Raw genomic sequence first — 16077 nt, 5'->3', positions numbered from 1 at the left:
TCTCAATAACACAGCATGGGTGATGTAATTTTGTTTTTTAATGCCACTAACTTATTTTTTAAAAATCAAAGACAGACTGGCTAATAAGCCATACAAACAACAATGAAGAATTCTCCAATTATTCCAAATTTTGTAATTATGAAGAAACTCAATTTCCCAAAACCTAACACATACATCTGTTATCTCTCTTGCTCCGTCTTTCTTTTCCTCTTTCACTGTCTCACTTCTCTGTTCTCTCTATCTCTCATATAACACACACACACACGTTGACATTTTGACAGAGATACAACATTAATGGTACACATTTTGTCCTCGTACATATTGACCATTGACCTGTATATCACTTTTTCCATAGCCGACTGATGCTCTTTACTCTGTACAATTGAATGCTGTGATAATGCGGGTAACGAATGAGGAGTTACATGTAGCACATGACGATGATGGTAATGTTCATTTGTAATGCACAAATGAATTTTATTACATTCCACGTTGTATGATATATGCTTATGCAACAAAAATGGCCGTTTTTTTATGTTGAACCCTTTTTGGGGGTGGATGGGCATTATAATGACCAATTAGTCGATTATACTGATTATATTAATGGTACTGAAGGTGTTTTATTTGAAAATAATGAATACATTCCTACAATTTTGAGTGTGCCAAACTTTTTGGGTTTTTAAAATTTTTTGCAAAAAGGAGTTACCTACCCTGATTACATTTTGGGGGGGGGGGGTCAGGGCTAATTGAAAATTATTTTTTTTGCATTTTTTAAAATTCTTTTAAAGATATTTCTTCAGTATAGCAAACAATCAATATCATTCTTGTCATATTTAAAAAGTGTCCGCGGTCCCTAGTTTTAATGACCCTACCCACAAGCGGCGCCTAGTCTCTTCTTTTTGAAATTTGTAAAACGATATTTTTTTTAACATCATGTTATGGTTTATGCAGCCAACTGCACAACATGTGTTAGGCATCGTGACCGTTAACTGTTGTAAATGATCGACCAAAGTTGCCTCATTTCACTATCAAACCATACGTAACTAAGGTCTCACTACACAGATCACTTCCTGGTGAGAGTTCATTGATCACGGTCCACTATAATTCCTAATTGTGGCACATGTTATGGTTCACATATTCACTTCTAGGAAATGGTGAAGAATTAAAACAATATGTATGTTTAATGGTAAGCCTTCTGGCTGTATTTTTACCATGTTATTTTGTAATATTGTGCATCGACCTTTTGGGACACGGGTATACAGCGCAAGTGACAGCCGGAGTGAATCGGTTAATGAACCACCTGTTCGGACCGGTACTACAGCCAGATGCGGTCATATAGCAAAAAACTGAGACGGAAATGTTCACAATTTGGGAGTGAATATAAATGCTTATATAATGTATGTTCGCAATGGTGTATGTTGTTAGTGCCAACCAGAACCCGTTCTATGGGCAATCTTCGCTTGAAGTTGGGCAGTTTAACATGGCAGATGACATCTGTGTAGTGAGACCTAAGGAGAAGCTTCACCGCATCACGTGATAAACAATGGCGGCCGGGGTCGAAGTACCCGTATGTTCGGTTCCGAGAATACAATACAATACAATACAATAACTTTATTTCCATGTTCATATATGTATAATAAAAAGATAGTCTGGTTGACTAGCAAAAATAAAGTACATAAAATTAAACGCTAACATCAAAAAAAACAACTAAACTACAACTCTTGTTTAATAAAGTACATGTAGTGTAACAGGTTCTATTGTCTTTTGTCTGTTCTTCAATATTTGGTTAATGAAAATGAATACAAGAACATTTTAATTTTGAAAAACCCGGTCAGTTAGACAAACCGTAATCTGCCGAGTTATTCCGAATGTTCATTCGGTTACCTTCGGTTTTGTTCGGAACAGAATTCTCTAAACATATGAGATAGAATAGTGTAACATCATTCTCGTGTCGTCGTTGATGATACAAATGGGAAGGGCTACTGTTTGAATGTGATACTTATATTTTTTTCATCAAGTCAGGTAGTACTAACATTAATAGTCTTAAAAATAACATTACTGCAAATTTGAACAGACCGAGATGCTTAAAAGCGCTGAACTCGTGAAAACGATGATCTGTTTATCACGACCAGGCACTGTCGCAGGCCCGTTTGCAAAGGTTTTGGTGTTGTATACTGGTGGCACCATAGGCATGGCTACGCGCGATGGAGGTATGTATTTAAATAACCTTACATTAAAGAAACATTTTGATAAGACGTCCTTTTCTCCCGGTTATTTTTCTGTGAACCTGTTTCACAATACGGAAGGACTTTCCTTTGGCACTGTCACTAACCCTAACCCTAACTATTTATGATAAGTGGCAAGAGCTCCACCCGTTCCCCCCATCATTTATAATAGTTTAGGGTTAGGGATAGGGTTAGGGATAGAGTTAGGGTTAGGGCCCCATGCCCCACTTTTCTATATATACCCATCAAAAAATCCCTCTTTAGATCGATAACTAATGGGGGGAACGGGCGGTACACTTTCCATATACCGGCGTCGTGGTTAGGCCATCGGTCTACAGGCTGGTAGGTACTGAGTTCGGATCCCAGTAAAGACATGGGATTTTTAATCCAGATACCGACTCCAAACCCTGAGTGAGTGCACTTGCACCGACCAGTGATCCATAACTGGTTCAACAAAGGCCATGGTTTGTGCTATCTTGCCTATTGGAAGCACAGATAAAAGATCCCTTGCTGCCTGTCATAAAAAGAGTAGCCTATGTGACGACAGCCAGAATCTTTGTCTTCCGTCTGGTAGTCGGCCATTCTATGTTTTCACTATTAAATGACCTCTGAGAGAGCAATCATAAGGCTAATTTTTTTAAGTGTACAAATGTCATCCTAATTGAATATCCACTAGCCCTGGATGTATATCAGGGTTTCAAGAATTAAAAATAAAAATCATTTCTTAAAAATTCACTTGTCGTGCTTGAAAATTCACTTGTAAAAGAAAGTAAATAGTTTTTCATTGTACAATTTCAAATAGTGATATAACTGAGATTGTGTCTGATAGTTTCTTATTTTACACAATAGATAGGTGGATTACGGTAGTCGGTGGATACTTTTACCAATTTGTCTTTAAAAATATGCTAAAAAAAATTGGCTATTGGAGTATTAAAACAAAGGTAATGAATGGAGAAGTTTTAAACAAATGAGTGTTATTAAACATTAAACAATAAATTGATATTAAATTGATTTGTTTAATATTTTGTTACATGTGTAATGAGAAATCACTTCCCCTCTCCACCAAACAATTTGTTTTTAGCAAATATTGTATCACAGTTTAAAAGGCTTGTATATTATAATACTCCCACCCACAAATTGGTAATAAAATGGGAACCAATTTTTTTATTATTATATTTTATATGTTGGTTATATTTTTTAATTTATGTTAATTCATCATATAATGCACTTGAACATACTTTTTGTGCAAGTCGTTTAAATCAGGGCTTCTAGATTATGGTAGCCCCTCTCCCATGGCTAGTGATATTCAATGTTGGGCTAGTAAATAACTACTATTGCCATGCCCGATGGCTAGTGAAACAAATGTGTCAAATGTTGCAGTTGAAGTATTTTCTTTTCAACTAACCGTAGGGAATATGCACTAGTTTTGAGGACAGGTGATGTATCTATAAAAGAGAAAACAATCCAAGTTTTCACAATTTTGTAAATATGAATATCCTGCCCCCCCCCCCCCCCCCCCCCCCAATGTTTGTGTTTTTATGCTATATCTCTCTTTAGGTGACATATATATCCAATTTTTACCATTATTTAGTAAAATTGTATTAACTTAAAGTAAAATAGGGCTAGTGAATTTTTAATCATGGCTAGTAAATTTTTTAAATCACTGATCCCATGGCTAGTGGATTTTATAAAAATTCTAGAAGCTCTGGTTTAAATATAATGTTTAAAAATAATAATAATATAATATATATTTGGAAGTTAGCAAAAAAAAAAGATTATGTGCAACCTTAAAAACCCCCTGATGTGACAAGGCTGGTCACTGTTTACATGATTACACCAGTAACAACTGTTTGGGTGCCAGTTATTCAGTAGTTACAGGAAAATGGCGCCAAAGTGACATTGCAACGTTAACTTGGACTTTAATAAAATTGCATCAGTAGGTATATTCATTTCAGTGATGGGGCATAGATTATTGGTGATGATATATTCATTAGGGAACATTTGCATATGAAAGGAAATCGAAAGTATTGATTTGTAGATCCTTTTTTCTTTCTTATTTTTTTCACATATGATTGATGTTGTTCAGGGGTAGCATTAAGGACTTTTTCCCCAGGAGTCCATTTTTTTTCCAGTGGATGCATTTGCTCCTGAATTGGCTCATTTCCATGAGACCATTCTCAAAATCCATGATAGTTATATAATACTCTTTATTTTGGTACTAAATACGATATGTTTATCTCTGAAAATAAAAAAGTTTTGAAAGTAGATCACGAGGACTATATTTCGATACCAAACTCGATAAAACATTGTTTTGACCCTCGCCTCCACCACTAACCCCGGGGTAAGAATCCCTACTCCAGGGTCAGAATACATAGAGGCAAGGAAATGCGTAACTCCTGTGTCAGCATTTCAGAAAAAAATGGGACCTAAAGAAGAAGAAAAATTTGCTTATCCCTCCCCCCCCCCCTCCAGTGTTTTGCACCTTAAAATGCTTCTATGTACCTTAACTATCATCAGACGTCATGCTTGAAACAGTGGCCGCCTGAAATACATTTCATATAAATTTTCTATTAAAAAAAACATGCCAGGGGACGCAGGAAAATGCTTTTGCTGCGCAACCGCGGCACATGCTTGTTTAACTTTGGGCCACACGCAAAAAGAAACTGGGCCACGGCCTATCGCTGAATGCAATCGTTACACAAATAGTGCAGATAGGCCTTCTGACCTAGAAAACCACAAGTAGGAGATGGGCAAATTACTAGTCCTTCAAAAATGAGATACAATTTGTTTTTTATTTAATCATGATCATGTAGATCTATAATTTCTAATTATCGCAAATTGCGATGCGACACCGCTTATTTTGTAGCCTTGTGTTACATCACTATATGAGCCGTCACATGGGAAAACCTACAATTTAGCACAAAAAAAAGTTTATCTTATTTTTTGGTAAATAACAGGTAATAACCGTACAAAACTAAATCTCAGGTATTTGGGCTCTATCTTAAAGCTGCAATGTCTGGTTTCAATCGTATACAGTCAAGTTCTAAGTTCAAATACAAGCATAACTGCACTTTTAATTCACTCGCAAGTTGTCGTCATTAACGCATATCGTCAAATGCTTACTAGCCAGTTAGAACAATTCTCGCCAATTCTAGCAGCCACTTCCTAGCAGCCAATTACGCTAGCAGCCAATTTCAGCAGACACGCATGGCGACGTTCTAAACACCGGACCATTACACCTTTTATAATGTGTGTTGTGGTGTGGGCTATACGATACTAGTTGGACATCCTATATTACCGTAGTACAGACGGATTTTTAAGTGATACTTCAGATATTATAAAAGTGCTTAATAAAACGGTTAAGTTGTATTTATACGGATATTAGTAACAATAAGACTGTGAAAATTAGTCTTGGTTGTTATTTTGTTTTTGTGTTGTTATTATATAAAGATACTCTTTAAAACTCTAAAATTCTTAAGTTGTAGTGAATAATTAAAAATTATCATAACAGTGTGTATAAAAGTGTGTGAAATACAGGTAACAATCGAAAGGAGTATGAGTCCGGTGTTTAGATCGTCGCCATGAGGGTCTGCTGAAATTGGCTGCTAGCGTAATTGGCTGCTAGGAATTGGCTGCTAGAATCCGCTCGCTTTTTGTAATGCAACAATAGCCGAACCGTACTATTTTTAGCCCAGAGGGAGCCCGGCAAAAGTGTCCCATTTTCAAAATAGTGGGTTTATTTTTAACTTGGAAAAGCCAGTGTAGTGAAACCAATTCGGAGTGAGGCGTCTTATATGCACCAAACGTAATGGGATTTTCTGTTCTAAATGCTTAAATAATAAAAATATTCCAGACATAGCCGCTTTAATTATATCTTGTAAAAATACAGCATTAATGACGTCACGTTTTCAAAAGTAGAACCTGTTAAAATGAAATTTCAACGTTATTACTTTATTCTAGGTTACTTCCAGCCGAATTTCAATGAAATCAATTGATTTGGAATCGGTACTTTGTTCATTTTATTTTTACCCAGTATTTTAAGTTATATATTCCGAATTTTTTTTTTAAAGCGATATATTCCGATTTAATTTTTAAAAATTAATCTACAGATCCCATACATGAATGTAGGCTAATACTAATTAGTGAGAGATATGAAATTTTGTGAACTACAACATTTTGCACCAATGGTTTTTAATTTTTTTTTACATATTGCACCCCACCCCACTTTATTCAGATTCCTGTATACATTATGGCTTAATTTCATATTTTGTTGGTGTCGCACTGTCGAACGAGATCGTTTCATTCTTTGGTTGGTAGCGGGCATGTTGTAACCTGGTACTTGGGGCGGACAAAGAGGCGAATGGTTTTATGTTTTGTTTCTATTGTGACAAGTGTTCTCGCTGCTTCATTTAAGTGGGGCGGCCGGCCCACTTTTGTGTTTTGCCGCCCCCTTTATTTTTCTCCATCCCTCTTTATTTTCCCGCATCCTACTATATTTTACAGAACCCAGCTCTGCTATTTCATATTGGACACTTTTTTCTCACAATGAAAAAAAAAAAATCAGTCTGCACATTCGACATCAAAGAAAACAAGCCGCAGTGTGGAAAAACTTCAGTAGCATACGATAGTTACTGTAATTTAACACTATTTTAACAGCCTCGGTCAATCACTTTTTGTGTTTACTAACTTTCGACTGATATTTTGTTCCTATTTGCAGATGTAGTTAGTCGTAACTGATGATTTTTAATTAGTTTTGTTTATTTGGCAATCCTTTATAAAATATTAGATCACCTGCATCTTTTCTGTAACTTGTGCTAATTGGATCAGGTTGCTTTCCAGACGGTTCGTCCACTGGACAATTCGTCCACTCACCTCGGACAATTCGTCCACTTGATGACTGCATTTTTTTCAAACATATTAATAGTTATTTCTTTGACATTGTAATAGTTTCTTAACATTATTTTGTGGTATACTATAACCAAAAAAGTAAAATAGAATTAGAATTCAACATTACTATCCAGTTTTTATTAACTGTTTGTCTTCATTATCATGTGGATGATTCGTCCACGGACGATTCGTCCACTCGCTCGTACACGATGTGGTAAATAGGTAATGCAAGCCTCCGCGTAGGAAGACTTTATTACCCCCCCCCCACACACACACACACACACACACACACATACACACACACACACACACACACACACACACACACCCGTCATGTTCTCCTTCAATGGCGTAAATTCTATCCACAGTACCCTCCCTCGTCACGTTATCCCCATATGCCTAATAACCTCGAAATAAAATAAAAACTTGTTTTCAATTTCAATTTAATTAAATATACATTAAAAAAACAATTCAACAAAACAACAAATGTCATTCAAAAGTTAACATATTTGACATATTTGACAGTAGTAGAAATGCACAAGCGAATGTTTTTGGTCAATTAAATCAGTGTAGAATCGATAAATGGTATTTCGACGTTGTTAACTGCACAAATCACTGTAGGAGATTATCCATTCAAATATCACTAAAAGAGAAACGTCTAACAGTCAGCCGACTAATGAATGAATAATCTCGCAACAGCACGAATCGATTCTTTGGCAGTAATTTCGTCATTGGTGTAGCGTCTCCAAATGGCAAAGAATTCTCCCTGCCGGGTCCTATGCTGCAGCCGTTGCAGCCATTGCATCCGTCCATACACCCCTGAGCGTGCTGTATCCTCACCGTGAAACAAGCTTAAGCAGTAATGAGCCTGCATTGCTAATTACTTCACGATATCACAATAGAGTACACCTGTACACTTAACTGGTAAAGCAAACAGAAACTAAACAAGTTGAAAGGGAAGGGCTAAAGATTATCTTTACTGGGCATATTGTACTAAAAACATCCTACGACATGTAGCATGAAAGGCGTACATTATAGAAACAAATAATAACCGAATAAATAGAAACACCAAAGAATTATGTCTTGCAGAGCATTGTTACAAAAACATCTACCAAGCTTAATCTAATGCAATATAATTTATTTTCACCTTTGTAAATTTATGACACAGCAAAAAAAATACGGGGTAAAATATATCTAATAATTTATTTAGCCCCCACGTACATGTAGTACACATTATTTAGGCCGTGGACGAAATGTACTGGGGAAATAAAAACCCAGTGGACGAATCGTCCAGAACTGATTTTGTGTAGTGGACGAATCGTCTCGAGTTCCTCAGTGGACGAATCGTCTGTGGACGAATTGTCCTGTGGATGAATCGACTGCATCCCATCAGGTTCAGTGTCATTCTGCTCACTGGTGTTATCATCAGATAAGTGTTTGATTCTATGTTCAGTATTATTGACTGGACTGTATTTATAATATTCATCCAATACAGCAGGGATGTGCCCACGCCGGGCGGTGCCGGGCATGACTACCCACCACTCAAAATTACCGCCCGGCACTTTTAAGAAATTTGGGCTTTTTGCCTGGCACTAATATTTTGTCAAAAAAATTACTCCAAACTTAGTTATTTAAATAATATGCAAAAAATTCTATGAATATTTTACTAAACATTTGTTGCAGACAGAAAACCAGTCTAGCAAGCTTAGTACAATCGAAAAACAAAAAAGCTCGCTAGACTGTTTTTTGCGCTACACGTTAAACCAAACGGCCACTTCGGGAACCAGTCCAATAGTTTGTCAACGTTAGCACACCTAATATCTCGGCACCGAAGACATTTGTAACCATTTGGCCATTCTCGTCAGCGGTGGAAAAACACTGATATTCCAAATGCTTCATCTGTCTTATTTATTCATTGGCTACTATAGAATATATCATCCAATCAAAACGCTAAATACATTTTCTCTTTGCAACATGACTAGTACTACTAGCAGACGACACGGTGAAAAATATCAACAATGTCTTTACTAAAATACTTCCAGAAAAGTAGCAAACAAAATTATAATAGTGAATGTGAAAAGATAGCAGAGCCTACAAGGTCTATTGTCGGCAATAAAACTACGTCGTCCGTTTTGAGGGAAAGTGTCCAATCTACCTGTATCGATACGTCACTGGTTAGTTTTACGGGAACTGTCAAAGATGTTGACAAACGGAAAAATACATTCGAACAAATTACACCGTGTTCTAAAAAAAATTAAACGGCAAAGTCTTTTAATATAAAATGGAAATTAAACAGGCCCTGGTTAATAAATATTGATGGATTAGGAATGTTTTGTGAACTTTGCAAAAAGTATGACAAACGTCCGTTTGATCGCAATATTTGGAACAAACAACCATGTAGACAAATCCGACTCGAGAGTGTTGTCAATCATGAAACATCCCATGGTCACATTGATGCAGTACAATTAGATCTTGCCCAATCACACACCAGTAACATCGCTGTTAGTATTATACCAGAAATACCACTGGCCTCCATGTGCCAAATTTTTGCATGCCTTTACTTTTTGTGTAAACAGAGAATAGCACATAAACGAACTTTGAACCATTACATGATTTACTGGATTATTTGAGGTCAAAAATTAATGTTGGTCTTAATGCTATGTACACAAGCAGGAAATCAATCCAGGACATGCTGGAATGCATGTCTAGTGTTATTGAAAACAATATACTGAGTAAACAGAGAGAAAGTAACCACGTTTCTCTCATGTTCGATGAGACAACGGACTGTTCTGTGAAGGAACAAATGGTTTTAAGAACTCGATTTATTCATAATGGATCGATCTGTTGAGGTTAGGTTTTTGAAAATATTAGACTGCCTGAAAGTTCAGTCAAGTGTTTCAACTGAAAAAAATGACATTGGTGACAAACAGATGTTAATAACATTAAATGCTGATAATATATCTAAACATGTTACTGAATTTGTTGAACAAAATCATTTGAAATATACATGCATGAGGGGCATTGGAACTGACGGTGCTGTAATGACGTGTTCACAATGGGGCTGTTAAATTAATACAGAATAAACAAATTATTTCTCAAAATGCTGTGGGTGAATTACATAAATGTGAGACAGTAGGCGTACACTGTGCTGCACATAAACTTAATTTAGCTGCATCTCAGGCTGGAGATAGCATACCATATGTCAACAAATTCAAAGCTATTCTTAGACAGTTGTATGACTTTTATCATAATTTAGTGCTGTTAGGTCTACAGGACTTAAAGCTGTCCAGCAACTGCTTTAAGAGCCTGAGCTTAAGATACTTGAGCCTTCATCAACAAGGTGGCTGAGTGTTGGAACATCAGTTGAACATTTGAAGAATATTCTTAGCAGTGTGATTATCAGTCTTGGGCATGAATCTGAAGAAAGGGGGAATGCCACTGCCAGTGGTTTATATACTTTATATACTTTCCTAAGCCAGTATGAGTTTGTGGCGACTCTTCTACTGTTTTGTGATGTACTTCCAACTATTAACGGCCTATCCAAGATATTTCAAATCAGTAACCTTGATTATTCATTGGTTGCAAATGTAGTAGCTTCTACAATTAATAAGATTGAAAAACTGAAGGTAGAGGATGGTGATAATCTAAAAAACATTACAGATTTCATCACAAAACTAGAAAGGTTAGGAGTTGATATAAAGTATAAAAGAAATCTATGTCAACCAGATGATGATCTTGCCATAGTAGCTAAGTGTGACTTTGACAAACATGTGAAGACTGTCTTTCTAGACAAAATCATTACAAACATTAAAAATCGATATACCGACAATAATATCATGGAGGCTTTCAGCTTGTTTGACTCGCAAAAAAATTATGGAAATGCAGATGACTGCAATTAGTCACATAAAAACACTAATCCAGAGATTTGGTGGCTATGAAGAGGCAAATGCAGTTCAGGAGTGGGGTAATTTTAAACAATACATGAGTGACCACATGCATTCAAAAACTGCTTCAGATGTTGTTCATGATCTAGTTGCCAACAAAGGCTTAAAAATTGTTTATCCAATTATGGCATTTCTTGCAGAGATTTACATGGTTCTACCACCACATACAGCAGACTGTGAAAGAGACTTCTCCCAAATGAAACTGATAAAAACAATTCTTCGCAACAGAATGACAGAAACGACTTTAGACTCAATTATGAGAATTGTAATTGAGGTTCCTATAAATTGGAAGATTTTCCATTTGAAATAGCTGTTAAAATATGGTCAGAAAAGAAAAACAGACGCCTTAAAGTTTAATACACTTTATTCAACTGTTAACTGATTGGCACCAAGTAGTAAGTTATTGCCTTTCAGCCTTTGTAAATACCAACACAGTACTTTCTGCTTTTTCTGGGATGTTATATCTTTTCATTTAGCAGCTCATATATATGCTAAATAATATAAACCTGAGATATAAATATAAATTAGAAAAGCTAATTAAAAATAACCCAAAAGACCGATAAGAGCATCTACAATGTAAAAAAAAATGTCAATGGGGAGCATGCATTCAGCCCTCCTAAATTTATTGAACGGACCTTCGAATTTTGCCCGGCACCTACATTCCTAGGCACATCCCTGTACAGTTAAAGTTAGAAAACATTGATTTATTAAAGGGACATTCCTGAGTTTGCTGCAATTTTAAAGATGTTATCGACTGACAGAGACTTTTTAACGATTGTAATTGTAAATGTGTTTCTGATCATTCTAATATTTGCAGTAGGTTAAATTTCATTTTATTTCCAAAAAAATGTTTTTTCGTACGTACGAAATTATTTGAAGACCGAATCCAGTTTGGGCTTCTTACAAATATTAAGATGACCAGAAAGATATTGAATATACAGACACTGATATTCTAAACAAGAAAATATATTTAATATGTAAGTTTAATTGTAGAAATATTTTATTAGTCGGAAACATCTTACAATTCAGTAAACTCGGGAATGTCCCTTTAATCATCAGCTATTGGATGTCAAACATTTGGTAATGTTCACCTATAGTCTTACAGAGGAAACTATTAGTAGCAACAGATGATTTATATACACCATCTCACAGACAGGATAGCACATACCACGGCCTTTGATATGCCAGTCGTTGTGCACTGGATGGGACGAGAAATAGTCCAATGGCTCCACAGACGGGGATTGATCCCAATCCTATCGCGCACCAGTCAGGTGCTTTACAACTGGACTACGTCCCGCTCGTCATCTAATACAGATACTGTTTCTTCTGTTTCCACTGTTCTTAATCTTGGTCTTCTATTTTGAATTCCAAAATGTGCCTCAAATAGTAGGCCTACTTCAGGCTCTTGTAAAATTAAAATATATATCTGTAAGGAAAGAAAACCAACTCCATCTATACAAGTGAAGTGAGTAAAGTGAACAGATATTATAATAATTTAATAATTATCACACGCACGCATATACACACAGCAATAATAATAATAATAAAATTGGTTGAGGGAGAAACAACCTCTCTTTTTTTTTTTTACAATAGGTTTATAGTGGGAACAATAGCGGAGATCATGACGGGATTATGAGTGATGGATTGTTTGACTTGGCTAACTGATTCCATGCGTCCAGATCACTTAGGATGTGGTCATGATAGAATAAACATGCGTCTTTGAAAATAAACTGGGACGGTTTTATTATTACTTGTGGTGATGAGCAAGTCCAAGTCTGCTTTCCATATATTCAGGGACACATCTTAACGCGACCCTTGTTGTTTGCCCTTTTTTTCTTTTCATTCGATCACCATCAGCATGGTTTATTGATTTCTCCTCACTGGTCATCAGGCTCAAACAATGTATATATTTGAGGAATACTAGTATATTTATGACTACTAGCATTTGCATTAAAAAATATATATAATAATAATGGCGAATTGATCATACAGGTGAGTCCCCTTATTTTTTAATGGTTAAAATTGTTATGGTCTCAGTAAGGAAATTCATGGGATCGGCGCAGGGTACTACCAGCACCTTGGGGAATCACTGCCTTTTCTTCCAAATTGCATTAACTGGATCAGACCAGGGCTAGCTCTGAGTAAGCAAAACATTTTGCTAAAAAACCAATTATTACATGAATTTTCTTTGCCAGATTAAAATAAAATTTGCCAATTGTTCCTAAAATTTGCAATTGGTGAGTGGCAGAGTTATTCCTGGATATTCATATTAGAAAACTCCTGGAAAGCTAAACCATTGACTGGGCTGTGAGTGTGATATTTGACATTATGTCACGGTGTGGGTCATTGAAATCGTTGCTGGGTTTATACGAGGCAGTGCTCATGGGGGTGCTGTTGGGTTTTATCCGATATGATTAATATGAGAAAGGTTTTTTATCAGTGAACTCGAAAATGATGATCATAGGATTGTTGTTGGATTAGAGCGGGGATCTTGGACTACTGTGTGTTAACCTGTCCAAATGTCTGTCTTGTTCTGTTACTGTCAGAGTACTCGGCTAACCTTCACAATTAATTATTGCTAAATAGATCTTTTTCACGTTTTACTGCGCATGTGCAAGTCCTGGAGCAACTCCTGGACGCTAACTGAACTCATGCGAGATCTCGCAAAAATAGCCCTGTTTATAAGTTGGAGGGCATGGACAATGGGAAGCCACACAGTAAGAATGTGAATAGCTCCATTATTAATTATTCTATCAGTAGGGAACCCAAAAATACTGTCAACATCCAACAAATACTTATTGGAGACATTTTTTAATTATTGCTTATCACAAAATAAAGAAATATAATAAAAGAAATAAAATAAGGTAAAGTAAATAAATAGAGTGTGTTTCTGTATCATATAATAGCTAGCATATCCAGTGTAATCAAAGTATGTGATATTTTTCAAATCACATACTTTTAGAATTTTATAACTTTGCAAATTAGATGTAAATTAATCAAGTCACGATGCTACGTTTATTGACATTTAAGCAAACCTCCCACAAAAACCCCAAACCTTTCTTAATTTATTCATACCAGTATTTATTAAATCAATAATTTTTTCTCTTCTTTTTTTTATTATTGCAATAGTGTTTGTTCCAATGAAGAATATTTTGATTCCAAGGCTCAAAACAATACCAATATTTTATGATGAGAAGTTTGCCAATGAATATTTCACCGAAGAGCAGAAACATAACCACCTTATTGTTCAGTGAGTATTTAACTATGTACCTGTTTGTAGATATTAGAATATTATTATATAATTCAAGGCTCAATGTAGAAGTTTTATTTCACTTGCTGCTGGCTGGTAAATGACATATATTCACTAGCCAAATCTCTTCGTCCAGTTTTATCTAATATATAATTTTATAAAATAAATGTATGGCAATGCTCCCAGTATTCCACCACATAAAAAAGAAAGAAATAGATCCAAGTTTTTCTTATGCATTATGGAGCATGATTTGAATGTCATAATTAGCATTATGCAATAATTGACCAGGCGACCCACTTTCTAATTAACCAAGATAAAACTTAACTCAGAAGTTATGAAATATAGGAAGTAAGCATGATTTGGTTCCAAATCCTGTTGTACTAATTACTAAGATGTTTTCATGATTAAAAAGCTACTTTTTGTTTTATTGTATAAGCAAAAGAGATATAATTAAAAGGTTTTGTGGGTTTTTGTTTTTTGAATTTCATGAGCATTTTGTGTTTTATGTCTATATTTGTTTTCAGCTCTCTTTCTCAGGTCTCACTAAATGTAAACCGAAACCAGCTTACTACATGCTAGCTGTTTCCTTAGCAAGTTTGATACTGCTGCCACACTGTTCCTCAGACAAGCCTTGCCTACATTTTAGCTTTAAAATATCTTAACTGTAAGCATATTCCCCACAAAAGTGTAAAATTATCAGTGTTTGCATAATGTTGATGCTGTATACCAATTATGTTTGTATAATATTTTTAAAATAGGACAGAACATAGCCAAGTGTTAAGCACTCGCTGATGTGTGGTTGGTCTAAGATAGATCCATCGATGGGCCCATTGAGCTATTTCTTATTTTAGCCAGTGCTCCACAAAGTTTGTGGTATGTACTAACACATTTTCAACTTTTTCTCCAGTTCCACTGGACAGTTTTCAAATAAACTCGGTCTAAATGATCGTCTCATGACCCAGACCAAGGGGCATTATTTTTCGTGCTGATGAAAAATCAAAGATGGTCACCCTGGCTTCTAATTGACTTAAACATTTTCAACTTCTTCTCACATTCCTCCAGGCAAGTTTCAACCACACTCGGTCCAAATGATCTTCTCAACTAAGTGTTGTTATTTTTCGGGCCAATTCAAAATCCAAAATGGCTGTTCTGGCCTCTGATTGGCCGAGACATTTTTTTACTTTTTCTCCTGTTCTACCAGGACTCTGCCCTAGTCTCTGATTGGCTGAGACATTTTTTTACTTGTTCTGAAGTTCAACAATGTATATTTCAACCACAGCTGGTACAAATGATGCTCTGATGACTCTGACCATCGCCAGTTTACATCTTCATTTATTCCCTAATCATGTCACAAATGAAATTAGAATTCACAAAATTTCAAGGAATATTCTCAGATAAAAATGGATAATTTATTGGTTCGGGTTACAATACAAAAAAATTATACATACATAAACACATCTTCATTCGTTCAGTTGCTGTGTTAATGTCAAATTAGCCGTCACCAAATGACTATTTGTTGTAAATCATTATTACTGTGGTTCACCTTTCTGAGGTATAGTTAGTTTAATACCTGGTGAGTGATTCAAGCCCAATGGGCCTCTTGTTTATATTTTAGTTTTTTAATCCATGTTTTTATTTCATTGTTAAATTTCAGGGAATCTCCAGACGACGGGTAATTAAAGTGTAGTGTAGTGTAATTTAGTGTAGCAAAACATACACAATTAATGTTCACATATGCACATGTAGCCGGCAAAATATACTTTCTTCCCGTTAA

General features: G+C 35.7%; 1 protein-coding gene across 1 annotated transcript in view; it reads left to right on the top strand.

Moving 5' to 3' along the window:
* Positions 1-1948: 1948 nt before the first annotated feature.
* Positions 1949-16077, top strand: part of LOC121371331 (L-asparaginase-like) — a 59166-nt gene continuing 45037 nt past the window's right edge. Inside the window, exons 1-3 of the mRNA XM_041497140.1 lie at positions 1949-2207; positions 14183-14303; positions 15958-15975. Coding sequence (XP_041353074.1) covers positions 2078-2207; positions 14183-14303; positions 15958-15975 — 269 coding nt within the window. The 5' untranslated portion in view covers positions 1949-2077. The remainder of the gene's footprint in view (positions 2208-14182; positions 14304-15957; positions 15976-16077) is intronic.

The sequence above is a fragment of the Gigantopelta aegis genome, chromosome 4 (assembly GCF_016097555.1).
Source record: "Gigantopelta aegis isolate Gae_Host chromosome 4, Gae_host_genome, whole genome shotgun sequence".
NCBI classification, from domain to species: domain Eukaryota; kingdom Metazoa; phylum Mollusca; class Gastropoda; order Neomphalida; family Peltospiridae; genus Gigantopelta; species Gigantopelta aegis.
The sequence above is the reverse complement of the archived record's forward strand: the minus strand, read 5'-3'. Positions and strand labels throughout refer to the sequence as shown.